Genomic DNA, 14,933 nt, shown 5'->3' with positions numbered 1-14,933 from the left:
GAGGAATAGGAGGATCTTTAAGGAGGACAGACTGTTAGTTGGGAAAGTGTGGAATAGAATCATTGGTATGATATGGGAGATGGTGGAAGTTGAATGTGAGGTGAATTTTCCTCTGATAGAGGTGAGGCTAATATTGTGACTAGGTTGGGTTTGTAGGAGATGTCTCCTGCCTTCATTTGTATCAGGAGAGGTAGACGGACTATGAAGAAAGTTCAAAGGGTGGGAAGGTAGATACCCCCTCAGGATGAGTCCATCAAGATTAACACTGATGGCTCCTCTAGGGGTAATTCGGGCCCTGCTGGGATTGGTGGTGTTGATAGGGATAGTATGGGGGAGCTGGTTTTCTTCTTCTCGGTGCATAAAGGGTGGCAATCTAATAACTTTATGGAGGGATTAGCAACTTTATATGCCCTGGAGCATGCCTTGGAGTTGGGGTGGCAGAAGGTTATCTGTGAATCAGATTCACAAATTATTGTTAACCTTTTGATTGAGCAGAAGGTGAGTGGGATTCATTGGCAGCTAGCATGGATTGTTCACTAGATTCTTCGAATTAGTTCTATGATGGAGAAGGTGTCTTTCATCCACATTCCTCATGAATGGAATAGAAGCAGCTGATTGTTTGGCTAAGTGGGCCTTGGAACATCGTGATGATTGGAAAGTTAAAGGTAGGGACCATCTCTCCCCGGATTACAGTCAGGACTTGCATAAGATCTTTGCTGAGGATATGGATAGTTATGAAGTTGACTGATCTTTGGTTGGGCTTGTGGTTCCTTTCTGGAGCTTTGAGGCTCTGGTTCTCTTTTGTAATTCTTGATTCTGATTTTCAATAAAGTTTTTACCCCTTTATTAAAAAAAAACAGTTTGATTGAAAGAAATGAGAATGAATATAAAGAAAATATTTAAGCATGAATCCAAATTTTAAGCATTTTCTAAAAAAAACATTTTCAAGATTTTTCTAAGTAATAATTTCTTCAATCAAAAATTGTTCATAAGCAAAACAAACAGCTGATATAGAGTTGTAATTGAGTTTTACTAAATAAATTGAATTGGTAATATAGATTCATCCTACTTTAAGCCCTTCTTTATTTAATGGTTTCCTTGGTTGATTTATGGATTCACCTCAGACTACATTTTGCATTTTCGGGAATCCAGATATTACTGTTCTTAATCATTAGAGGAGTCTTCCTTAACAGGTTTATTGATGGTAGATGCAAGTTGCATTGATCCTGATTATCAGGCGGAGGCCAAGATTGCTTGAGCTTCCACATCATATTTGAAATCATACTTTTTGGAGTCGTCAGCAGACCAGATGAATATACCCTCAAGCTTCCCTCTTTTCTTTAACTCTTTGCACGCGTCAAAGAATCCCTTATCTGGTTTAAGGCCACCTGAAACTCTATCTGTACTGAAGATGCTCAATAATTTCCCGCCCTTGTAATTAGAGGTTTGAGTATCGCAATACTCGAGAAATTGGTTGACAGAGGTACTCCTATCGTAGGCATAGAACTGAAAGTTTACGTAGTCTATGGATCGACCATATCTCCCCCACAGTGCCTTATAATGAGATTGCACTGGGGCCTTCATCTTCAAACGGAGCAATGGACGCCATGGAGATGACCTTTCTCTGCTTGAGCTGCAAGATTAATTCCCCAACGCACAGCGCAAATGTATTGGGATTGGAATGATCAAAATGCTCGTAGTCGATGTCGATTCCATCAAGATGGTATTGCTTGATTATCTTAGTGAGAGAAGAAACGGAGTTGCTAGTCCATGAAGACACAGAAGATGGATTGAACTGTACAAAGGTGTTATCTCCCGCCACATCACCGCCTAAGCTGACTGCAAATTTGACATTCTTATGCTTCGACTTGAACTCCAACACGTCCGCAGGGCTCAAATTTTCGGTGTCCCAGAAGACGTTAAATTTGCAGTTTGTAGGAAATGGAGCCCCCGCAGAGGTCGTGTAGTCGATGGCAAATGACAGAATAAAATGGACCTCAACATTCTCATTGATGGGCACATCAGAGAATTTGACGCCAAGGCCTTCGGCGCCTATGTAGTCCCTCAATAGTTTGCCGTTACCACCTGCACATAATCGTTTTAAAAAAATAATGAGCGGTCGCCAAACAATGTAGAAAACCGAAAGAACAATAAAAATGTGACAAAATGATATCTGTAATCCAGTCTGGCAGAATAAACATTCCCGACAATTAAAAGAGATCGTAAATATGAAAGCTTACACAATGACGTAGGGAGAAATAATAAAATCAGAGAAATGTAGATCTTCATGTAAAACTCCATGGTGGCTGGGAATTACAGATTGTAGCTCGAGAGAAGTGTGTTGTGAGAAGTTTCAAGAGGAATGTCTTCTTTTATAAGGAGAGCATTGTTTGTCTGCTGCTGACATTTTCTCATTTCGTGAATACATCATCATCTCCAATGCGTGATTAAAGTAAAAGACATGGGTGCCTGAGGATTAGACGAGGCGAATCAGAACATAGTGAGTTAATTTCTAGATTCATATCTCTTGACAGTCTGTTTGAGCATGCAGGTATCTGGCAAGATTCTTCAATGAATTTTTAATCAAACGAATTATCGGCTACGAAAATATTTAGAAACCTGACACCATTGCCAGCGTAAACCCACTGTCATCCTCTATATTATATGCTCACAATCTCCTAGGGTTACCTTCTTAAAAAGGTCTCAAATTCCAATATTAATGTGCTTAAACTATTTGACTAAAGTCGACAGGTTGAGAATTAGATTATCAAGCTGTTTTTGTTTAATAATGCAAGTCGTCATGTTAATTATTTTAGAATAGGAATTGTATAGTGATAGATTTTGTTATGGAATATATATTCGTAATTTAATTGATTTTGTTAAGTCATATTATTACAGGTTATAATATATAAATATAAGTTTAAAATATCAATATGTTTTCAAATATAATAATATACTAGAAAAATCAAGAAAATGTATATCAAGTCAAAGTTTGTTTGTCATATATGTTTCTCAAATATTATTTTAAGCATTATCAGTCATTTATAAAAGATATTTGTTATTTATAATTAATCAGATAAAAAGTATTGATGTCAAATATTCTTTGCTTTAAGTTACAATCAATTTTTTAAGGTTACAATTCTATAATTTTGCATTTTCACAATTCATTATTTTGTCAAGTTACTTGGAACACTAAAAAAGCATCTAATATTTGGAAACATGGTCCTTTAAAAAATCATGCATGATTATATCAACATATCTTAATACCTATAAAGATTTGATATTAATACATAAAAATGAATTTCATATTTCAAAGTCTCAATTTGTGGTTGTATTTTGATTCGGTAACATAAAAAGGTTTGAGAACATATTAAAATAGAAAAGTTAGCATAGTTGATGAGCTTGTAGAGAACAATTTATCACTTGACAAGTATTGACAAAGCTGTGTAAAATCAATAAAAAGAGGTTCAACCATTTCATCTTTAGTATATTTAGTATATGAAAAAATAGATTAGTTTTTTTAATATACTCTGGTGAATATGGTTAAGTATTTGAAATAACTTCCATCATGGAAACAAAGACCTACATATTTGAGGCAACTTCATAATTGATACAAATATCACAAAAAATCAAAAGAGTAGATTTCACTTATGTTTTTGCTAGAAATATATAATAAGATATACATGTGTTAGCAATGTTCACTTTTTCACCTCTTTATACTAATTATGGATAAAAATGATCCCTTTTAAAATATATAATGGTTTTAATGTTGGGGATTCAATTGGTCATTGTAGTCAAAAAGCTTTTTGAAGATTTTAAAAATAGTTTTATTAACAAAAAAAAGGGATAATATTTAAATATTTTGGGATTATAAATACTTGTTATAATATTTACATTCTTACTATTTTAAATTTCAATATTGAATTGATCAGAATAGTTTCCACTTGTAATTTGTTTCCCTAGTTTTCAAAAATTCAAATATTAAACTTTGCATTTAATCTAATTTAAAAAAAAATATTAATTTATACTTCCAAGAGTTTTTAAGATGTGTAACTTTTTGAATATAGTTCAAAGCCTTCATTTTTTATTCCTATCATGAGGTGATGAACGGGTGTCATATATTCACTGCCATAAAATTTGTTGTCAATGTATGAGTCTAAATATTCATGCCACATTCACAATATCGACTTCAATCCTTACAGGTAGATCATAATATGCTCTATTTGCATGTTTCAAGTTGATGTTTTACATTGACAAAGATGTGAAAATAGTTAAATCTTGACAACTGTAAAGCATAGAGGGAAACCATTTTATAGGCATTGTAGAGGTGGGTAAAAGAGGGCTAGCGAGCCCTTTGAATGATTCAAGGTTGTTTCCACCGACATGTGTAGGTGACAAGTGGAAAGGTGCACTCAGAACAGACATTCGAACGTTGAGATTTCACAAGACGAATGCGTGACGCGCAAACATCTGCATAGTGTGCTAGTGTCCGAATGAATCACACTAAAAAATGATAGGAGACATGCAGCTAACAAGACTGATGCCACAAAGGAGCTACTAGAAAGGGGGATCTCCAGGGATAACTTTAAGAAACTAGTCCATGGGCTAAAGTGTAAAATCTTAGCAAATCAAACTTTTTTTTTTGGGAGAAATTTTCATATTGTTGGTGAAATTTTTTTTCAAAGTAGGGAAAAAAAATTATTTTGTATTGGTGATTTTTATCTAGGGTACAAAAATTACTCAAAATTCTAGTGAATAATACCTTGTTCTATGGGGAAATATATATATTGTAGGAGGCGAATATTTTTCGTTTAAAGGAACAAATATATAATTATATGGGTGAAAATTTTTAGTTCAAAGGAAAAATTATTTAAGTGTATTGGCGATTTTTATCCACTGCTTGAAAATTATTTAATTTGTTTGGTTATTATTTTGTTAGTTATGAAAAAATATATATTTTATTGGCAATTTCATGAATTCATTGCCATTAATAGACAAGGCACATCATGTCACATTAGTACATCACATTGAGTTTGGACTATGCATGATGTATCGATAAGCTCGGCCTCTTTGACATGTGAAGGGTGACACGTACCTAAAATCAATCAATTATTTTAAACCATTCAATGATCATAGATCAATGGCTGAAGTTCTATTTCGGCCCAAATTTTTGAAGAGAACGTAGTTTAGCAAAAAGTGCTCGGAATGGAATTGGATTCAATACACACGTATCAAATGCCAGGGTCGATAATGTTGGCCATTTAATATATGTCTAGTCACTAAATGCAATCCGCTCTATCCCAATGACTTCCAATGTGGTACTTGGTACTGGTTTATAGTTGTTTCTAATTTCGCACACTAGTGCATTTATGGGAAAGATTTGCAGAGATATACAAAATATTTTAAAACAGTTAGAGAAGGAATTATTACAATCAAGAGCTTCAGCTATTTATATATGATCTCTGCTTCTTTAATCTTCAATTAGCCTTTGGTAGATAAATCATCGAAGCTCACAGTATTTAAATTCTACCTCTGGTTTAGGTCTATATGCTCAGAGTGTTTAATTTGGTAATCTAATTTCTCAAGATGGACACTCCTATCCGCTTGAGAAGCATTTATGTAGAGGACAAGAGGGCCTTTTTGGACTCCTTTAGAGACCCAACCCTCCAATAAGTCTGCAAGGAGGTTGGGATGTTCACTAATGAGGTTGTGAGGATGGTGTTGGGCAAAGACTTTCTGCGTAATGAAAATAGATACTGTGTGAAGATGGATGTTACGTTCTGATTCTTGGCATCTCTTCTGGGCCTCAGAGGAGACAAGGTGGATGTGTTGACTTTGTTAAGGAAGGTGTTTAAAGAAGTCTTCCTTGGAGACAACATTATGGTTGTCATCTTTGTAGAAGTAGGGGTAGTGATCCCTTGGACGAATGAATTAACCAAGCTTCTCATCCCTAACCAAATAGTGCCAATGGCCAGGGAACCGTTTCTTTTGAACTTGATTGCATAGCAGTTGACGTGTCATAGGAAATGGGCGTGGATTGGTAGGGACTTTCTCCCGAAATGGTTCCTCATGGATAACTTTCCAAACTACAGTTGGTTTGAATAATTCTCACAACTTATAATGTCTAACGAATTCTACATGGAGGGAGGGCGAGACTCTTAGGGTAAACCATGAATGTGACCACTACCTGTGCCCTAGCCTCGACCCCCTAGTAGTTTTGTTTTTCTGGCTATTTCCTCGTAACCTCACAGGCTCACTCATTTTGGATTTAAATTTTTTGAGGGACTCAAACATGTAAAAATTATAAATTTGTGAAACATATTTATTAATGATAATTTTTCAAATTCCAGTTTGTTTCAATTTGCCTCTTATGGATATAAAAATGCTTTCTTTTTCTTTTTTCTTTTTGCTGCCATCATGCCATTGCAGGTTACTGAGAATAATCATTATGTTTTGAAATAGCTTAAATAGTTATTAATTTGTGTGGATATAAGATTTAATTTTCACCATAAAAAAATAGCATGTTTATTCTAATTTCTTCTCTAAAGTTAAAGAACAAACTCAGTGTCACTTCTAAGAGAACCTTTTCTAAAAGATATTTGAAGTGATTGACAAAGAAGTATTTGAATAAACATAATGTGAGGGATTGGGTGCAAGTGATAGCATCCAATAAGGATCGCAATGTCTATGATCTATGTTTTTTCTTTTGTCTATGAGTTACGTTATTTCAATATTTTGGTAAACAATGGAAATGAATTTTATACTGTGATCTTTTTTATGTAATGTTTCTTCCTCTATATTTAATATATATAAAAAAATCCAATTTGTTCCATTAAATACTTATACATTGATTATCGTTGATTATAATTTTATAAATATAAAAAGAAAACATGTTTATCTCACGAAATACAAGTGAATTAAAAGTCCAACTTACTTTTTGCAATTTTTTTTGCATAATTTCAATATAAAAAAAAGTCCAACGAACTAGATACATATACATTGAACACTGAAGATACATGTATATTGAACATCGATATGAAACAAAGGCTACGACCAATGGGACAATGAAGCATCATGTGGCGTGCCATTTGGGTGGCAGAAATCGTATGTATAATGGGACCCACGGGAACTGACAATGGATATGCAATGATATTGCCCTATGGACCTATGGTACACACATCACTGTCATGAAAGTGAATGGTTAACATTTAGCCTTTAAGCGGCTTTAATGTTGTCTTGTGCATACAAATTATGTAGTTAAAGTTTTGATCTAGTGCATGCGGAGGAATGATGAAAGAATTTGTGATTAATACCGATGGTTTCTGTCCTTGGATGTCAGAAATTAGAATTGAGTGAGATGTGTTTAAATATTGGGCAGTTTGGAAGTCTTAGTATCATATTGTCTACACTTGCAGCATTTGCCATTATCTCAGGTTTCTTAAGCAATATGGAAGCCAATTTCTCCTTCCATAATGATAAGAAATTAGTCCCATTTCATAGACGATTTATGAATAGGAGGCCAAAAGGTTTGTTCTTGTTTAATGATGAGCGGTTGTACAAGAGTGTAAAAATATTGTTGGGAGAGGAAATTGTCCATGTAGGTCATCACTACAGGACAAACATGGAGGCATATTCATTTATTTCCGCTTGGGCTTTCCAATTTAAGGACGAGGTGGACAAGGTAAAAAATCCCTTGAGAATTGTAACTGATGAGTACTACCTATTAAATCTGGATAGTCTGTGTGCTCGTGTGATCTCGAAGATGGGCATTGTTCCTAAGGCAGGGGTGGATGGTCCGGTGGCACCTCTACCACTCATTAGATGGGCTAACGATGATTTGAAGGCAAGATGTAGAGCTCTTTCTTGGCATAGGTGGAAGGCCTTCAAATTGTTTGCAAGGTTGATTCAGTATGATGAGGTTTTAACAGTACTTCATGAAGTGGCACATGCAAAGGTGGGTCGAGAGTTGCGATTGAGACTTGAGACTACCCAAGCAATGAAGTGGCTCTCAAAATTCTATGATAACTCAGAGTACAGGTCATTTCTGGGTTAATCTATTTGTATGTTTTTTGTTCCATGTCCATTTTCTCCCCACGGCCAGGCCCAACTTTGTATGTATGGGGGGATGTCTACTACAAATTTTGGTATGCCGAATTGGAATTTTGGGGTTTTGACATGTAGTAGGGTTTTTTTTGTTGTTGGGAATGGTGGTTTTGGCCCTTGGGGGTGTTTTTTGTGGTGGCAGAACTCTAGTGGTGTTAATATACCACCTATACTTGCATATTTGTAATATTTTATTTCCATGTAATACAATAAAAAAATTATCTATAAAAAAATTGAAATATCATGCAAGTTTTGACATTACATATTTAAATTGTATGTTTAATTCATTATAAAGTTATATACTATTGTCCATTGGATGAGCATAGATCAATGACGTGAGGTGTATTTCGGGCTGAATGTGGGAACGATAAATATTTTTTGCAAACTTCTAATGGAATACTTCCATAAATGTTAAACATTTAATTAATTATAGTTAAATTCTAAATTTGTAATTGTATACTTAATTAAATTTAATAAGCTCTATTTCGACAGAAGTTGAAAAGGATTAAAAAGTCTTCAAAACCATTCTCAAAAAGTGACTCATGTCTGTTGACATGGCCAAAAATGACAAAAGTCATGGGACCCACGACAACTAACAACAGATACCGTCGTTCGTTCAATGAGCACAAATCAATGACTTAGGGTGGATTTTGGCCCGAATGTGGGAAATAAACACATTTGTGAGAACTTTGCCTAGAATTGAATGTTTTACATTTAATTAACTATAATTAGGTCTATAAAGCTCTATTTCAGACGGAAGTTGAAAATGATTAAAAAGAATTCAACATAAGTTCGGAAAAGTGACTCAAGTCTCGTGACGTGCCCAAAAAATGGCAAAAGTCATGGGACCCATGGCAATTGACAACATATACCATTGTCCATTGGATGAGCATAGATCAATGACTTAGGGTGGATTTTGGCCCAAATGTGGGAAGTAAACACATTTTTGAGAACTTGACGTTGAATTGAACGTTTTACATTTAGTTATCTATAATTAAGCTCTATTTTGGGCAGAAGTTGAAAAGGATTAAAAGGACATCAAAAACGGTTCGAAAAAGTGACTCGTCACTCCAGTCTAGTGATGAGTCCACTATCCTCAGAATTTAGATTGAAGCAATTAATGTTTTGTCCTTCGGCGGTGAATAGATATTAATAATAATTTATAAGATTACAATAGGATTCTAGAATTTTTACCCTTTAGGTATTACTTTTGTACTTTTCAATGTTTTCAAAATAAGTGACTCATAAATTATAATCATATTTCACTTCATGGATAAACTAGTAAATTGAGGGAGATTTAGAAATGACTACTAGATTGAGGAATGCAAGTTGCAACATAGTCTCCCTGCACCAATCTAGTGAAATAGAAATTTTGGGTAAAATGTAGAATACCTACATCCTGCATTTTTTACTTTTTTTAATCTCGTGGTTCAATTTGATGGTTAGAATTTTCAGGCTTGTATCTAGCATTATTTTGAATTATTAACAATAACAGCGATGGGGAAATTGGGAAGAAGTAGTTCAACAGGAAGCCAAGTGAAAAAAACATAGACCTAACCGAATTGGTTAAAATACTAGGTTTCACTAATGAATACCATGATATTTATGACCCTGCTATCCATGGTGAAAAGTGTATCATAGATATTAGATATGCATTGTCTAATAAGGCAACAAATCCAAATGGGGCAAAATCTACTATTTTCAACACAATGTTAAAACAAAGAACAAATAAAATTGCATCGCAGGATGTTGGATTGGGAAGCATGGTGTTACCTAAAGTATTCCCTTGCTCTGAATTTGTCATGGTCTGCATCAAAAAATATGAAGAAGATAAAAAGCAATTGTCAATAAAAATACAAAAGAGGAAATTCTATCCGTAAACGTGGGAGAATTTGCTTGTTTATTGAACCTAGGGTTTGAAGCACAAAACTCAAACGTCCACATTGACTTAGGAAAGCTGGTAGAGAATTATGAGAGTCTTGATCCAGGTCATAGAGATTCATTTATTAGAGCTCTAATAATGCGTGGTACTCCGTTGGATCAGAATCATAAGCCTCCATATGATTGTAATATTTTTGTTCCATGGGTTCAAGATACTATTTCCTTGCTAACATTTTGCCTGGGATTGGAAAATGAGAGGGAAGTGGGTGCTATCCTTGAAATAATTTTTACTATCCATTATGTAAGTCAACCAGTAAGATATAATTTTGTTGAGCATGTTGTTCAATCCATGCAAAAAAAATTACTAATGATCAAAAATGGTTTATTGTAAGACATTTAGGTTCTCATCCTACTTGTGCTATCTTCTTCTATCCAAGTATCATGCAATATTCGAGACCAACAATCTTCACATTGTGAGCTATAAGATTGATGAGAAGACTCAGAATAGAACAACGTGTTCAATATATGAATGGACACCAAATATAAGGATGCATGATAACAGAAAGAACTACAACCATTTTGTAGACTTCTTTTCGGCACCAATGCATAACAAATTAACAAGCAATCCAATGCCTAGATTGCCTATGTCTTGTAGAGATTGCATTCATCTTGGAAGTCAAATACGATTGGCTAACTGGTTCTTCATGGAAGAATACACTATGTTAAGGTTTTATGGATCAACAATAAAACCCTACAGACTTCCAATACATTGACTGAGATTCTATTTGCATTGAAATATGTATGACAGCTGGAGAGAACAAATCAGTACTTTCATGGTCAACAAAAGAAGAGCATATTTCCTTCCTTTCCTTTCTCATGTGGAGGGTTCACATTTGAGAGAAAAGCATTCAATGTGGCACATGATTTTTTGATAGTTTTTAGCTTTGGTGATGAGGGTCTCTGGCAGTATGATCCAATCGATATAGTTCAGGTAAGGCTTAAGAAAAATGGGAACTCTTTAGCATTATGTCAACATGAAAGCAAACCATTGCTAGAAAGCGTAGAAACATGGACTCCTGGGATGAGGTTAAAAAAAAGATGGGGAAAATTGTTGTTGAAAATAACATTTCAATAGAAGAATTGTCATTATAAATTATGGCATTGTACACACAGAAGACAATAGAGGAGGGCATCCAAAATAGGAGGTCCTACAATTTCTACCAAAAATATGCTAATCCAACTAACAAATCTATTTCCAAAACAATTCTGCAAGAATGTAAAGACAGTTATTGGACTCAAACCAAAATAAATGATTTTTGAACTATGAGGAAGAATCTCAATGAACCAAAGACCAGTGCAGAATTTGAGTCCATTGACGAGGATGTAGAGTTTATCAAATTGTGGAATATGGAGCATCCCACAACATATGATAGCAGTGATGATGAAAATGAGTATGAGGTTGAGCCCACTCCAACAACTAATACAGTCCCTAAAATATTAGGTGGAGTCAATGAGTCCATGAAAGAAAAATATACCAAAGGGGCAAACATTGTAGAAAAAATAGGTTTTGAAGGTGGTGGTCTAGGTCCCAGAGGAGAAGGGATTTGGTATCCACTTGAGGTATAACTTCCATCAGATTCAAAATCAAAAGCTCCTATTAAACCAATTATTCGACTTGATTCGTCAAATTCATCACAGAAAGGTACTACTCATTACCCTTATGGTCCACCTGCATTGGCTAAAAGAAGTAAAAAATTGATGATGAAAGAGCTATTTTTCAAAAATTATACAAAAGTTATGAGTCTTCTGCTCTTGAAATAACAAAAATACAGGACCTATTGGATCATGAGAAGGAAAAAGAAAAACATTTGGAAGAGGAAGTACATGAAGAAAGAAAAAAATGTGCACAAATGAAAGAAGACCTACACAATGCGAATGATAAAATTAAAAATTCAGAGGATAGATTGAAAGATAATATGAAAAATACAATGAAGTATATACAAGAAAACATTTGGGGGAAAATAATGCAGAGTGACAAGTTTTGTGAATGGTTTGAATTGAATGAAAGTCTGAGATTAATTTATATGAAAATCAAAGGGCACATTGAGAAGATCATGCATGTTTATTCAAAAGAGGATATGGCAAAATAGATTTTGGAAGTAGTCTACAGTACCAGTGACAACTATTTGGCATCCAAGGGAATTAATAGCTACATTGATGCCACAGTTAAGACATCATCTATCCTTCAAAAATGCAAGAAACTAAGGGAAACATCAAAAGTTATGGATAAATGTGGAAAAAAGATATTGAAGCTGCAAGAAAAAACAACCACTTTGATTAAACTTGGTTTTCCTAAGACCGTTGACCCATCAAATAAATTCATTGGAAAATAAGCTTACAAAAACACATGGAGATAAAAATGAAGTCTGATTTAGACTTGCTTCCTTAGAACACAACTCCCCAAAGCTTTCTGGAATTTATCAAACCATTTACAACTTTGAATGCGGTATTGGGTGAAACAGTGATGTCAAGTCACTCTTCTAAATATGGATTGCTGATGAAGTTGTAGTTGACTTTCCATAGTTTAAAAAATATTGACCTTCCATCAAACGAAGAGTGGAGCACCCTACAAAAAGTGGCACAAAAATCTCAAGAATCATAGTATGTATTGTACAGTTTTCTGCTTTTACTCTTAATTTCAAGGTTTTATGTTTTTTTTGTTTGGAATTCATCATCGCTTGCAATAACTCTATTTTATGAACAAGAAAAAACTAACAATTACTATTGCTAATCCATCCTATGAATCTATGATGCACAATGAAAACCTTCAGCCTATAAATTTGTATTCTCAAATTCTCCCAAGTTTGAACATTAATGCATTTCTCTATTTCTGATTACTAGGTTTTGGGCACTTCTATTATCTATATTTAATTTGTCATGACTTGAATTGATATTTAATTTTGAACTCTATTTTTTGAACAAGAGACATCAGACATGTAGCAGTTGTTAAATTGCTAAATTGCTAATCCGTCATGTGATGGCCATGTAAATTTTTGTTGAGTTTGTGATACTGATGGCAGTCAGGATGATGTATTCAATGTTTGGTGTCTTATTAATTGATTTTGATGTTGAGTCTTCACATGTTGCAAATCAACCTGAAGTTGTTGTTGCTCCCTTATTTCTATAAAAAGGAATTCAGGGTCATTTGCAAAGGGTTATGAAACTCTGTATTGACTTTTGCATGGAGAATCACACATTGTGGTGTATTGAATGAATTGTATCATATGGCTATATTTTGAAAGAATTAATGAAAATCTAAGTTCTCAACATGTCTAAATAAACATCTCTATATCAATAAACACATTATGATATTTTATTATGCTATTGTAAATCTGGAAATAGAAAGTTGAAAAATACAATTACAAATCAATATTAAATTCTAATTACAAAAAGTTGACACTCATAAAATATTATCAAGTTATCAAAAATAATAATATACTTTTGTAATATGAATGATGAGATACAGTAATAAGATTAATAAATACCAATCTCTTATAGTTTCCATTCATCCTCACCAAATTTAGAGCTTTCTTGATTCTTGCCTGTGTTTTCTTCACTCAGAGTCTGCATACCTTCGTTGAACTACATCTCAATGCTACTAGTAGGCCTAGTACACGAGTCAATGCTCTCATTGGCACTTTGGTTTGAAGTGTTGCCCAAACCTCTTCTTTCACATTTGCACCTGCATATTTGCAATGCCCTATCATAAGGAAAAGTGTGGACATCATACCTAGATGTATAGAGCCTCAAGAAATTTTCCAAATTCTTGTCTAGTTTGTTTCTTAGCTTTGAGTTTAGGAACCCCAAAGCATTGAAAACTCTCTCATCTTCCACCAAACCCAATATCATGGTAAGTAATAAATTGACAAGCTTCAAATATTCTGGCATTGAATCATGCAACACTTCATTCTCAACTATATATTTCCAAAACCTTGTTACTGATCCCTCTTCACAGGGGTTTTCCATTTTATCACATTGTTCTCTCATAGTGTATGAAAAACAAGATGATTTCTCTCTAAGATGAGTTTCGTCTAATATCCCATTTATAGTTACTCCATTCAATTCTCTGGATATGTAAAATTGTTTTATCAAAGTCAATAGCTGACTTCAAAAATCAGCTTGCACTGTTGAGGCTCCAATATTGAAGAAACACAATAGACATAGCTTCGAGTAGGTTGTTAGGAGGGAATTTTCTTCTAATCTGTGAGGAAAGATCATAGGTAAGTTTCATCATAGAAGTAGTTACAGACTCAACAATCTTATTGAAATCTTCCCTTGTAACTCTTGCTAGTTGCTTCTTGGGGTGCTTTCTTATTTCCTCGGGGTCAACTGTGGCATAGAAGTGCATTGGTATCTCAACTCCTTGTACATTGGCACATACCTCCCTGTTTGAACTGAAATCTAAAAATTTATCAGGATTGTTCAAATCTGTGAGTGTATACCACTTAAAAATAATTTTATCAGAAAAATAATTTTATCAGAAAAATAATTTTATCAGATAGTGTTGGTTGATTTCGATAGAGATTATCGAGGGTCATGCATGTCATCTTACATAGCGTAGCATATTCTACAATATACAGAGCTCTTTTTTGGGCAGCCTTCATAATATTCCTCATTTCCTCTAGCATGGGTAGAAGAGAAACTAAAGTTAAGAGTATCTCTAGATTACTTAACCTCCAAAAAAGGTTAGGAAATTTTGGTTGCTCTGATTCATCATCAGTTGTGTGAAATAGTCTAATCAAGGACGGTTACTCTTAAAAAACTTGATGCGTTGGATCATCCAAAGAGATCCATCTACTATCATTATCCTTGGGAAGTTTGTTCCCATCAGTTATTCCATCAGAAAAGCGTTGAAATTCCATAAATTGCTTGGGAATTCGACATAAGTG

The 14,933-nt window shown here is 34.2% G+C and overlaps 1 protein-coding gene across 1 annotated transcript; it reads right to left on the bottom strand.

The window, feature by feature from the left end:
* Window positions 1-1,233: 1,233 nt before the first annotated feature.
* LOC131034164 (chitinase 2-like) lies at window positions 1,234-2,301 on the bottom strand. Its single transcript, XM_057965553.2, has 3 exons — window positions 2,241-2,301; window positions 1,593-2,085; window positions 1,234-1,489 (listed from the first exon to the last, which is right to left on the bottom strand). Exons 1-3 carry the CDS (start codon window positions 2,299-2,301, stop codon window positions 1,234-1,236), a joined length of 810 nt encoding a protein of 269 aa, XP_057821536.2.
* Between the last annotated feature and the right edge of the window lie 12,632 nt (window positions 2,302-14,933).

The sequence above is a fragment of the Cryptomeria japonica genome, chromosome 1, assembly GCF_030272615.1.
Source record: "Cryptomeria japonica chromosome 1, Sugi_1.0, whole genome shotgun sequence".
NCBI lineage: Eukaryota > Viridiplantae > Streptophyta > Pinopsida > Cupressales > Cupressaceae > Cryptomeria > Cryptomeria japonica.
Note: the sequence above shows the minus strand (reverse complement) of the source record. Positions and strands in the feature narration are given on the sequence as shown.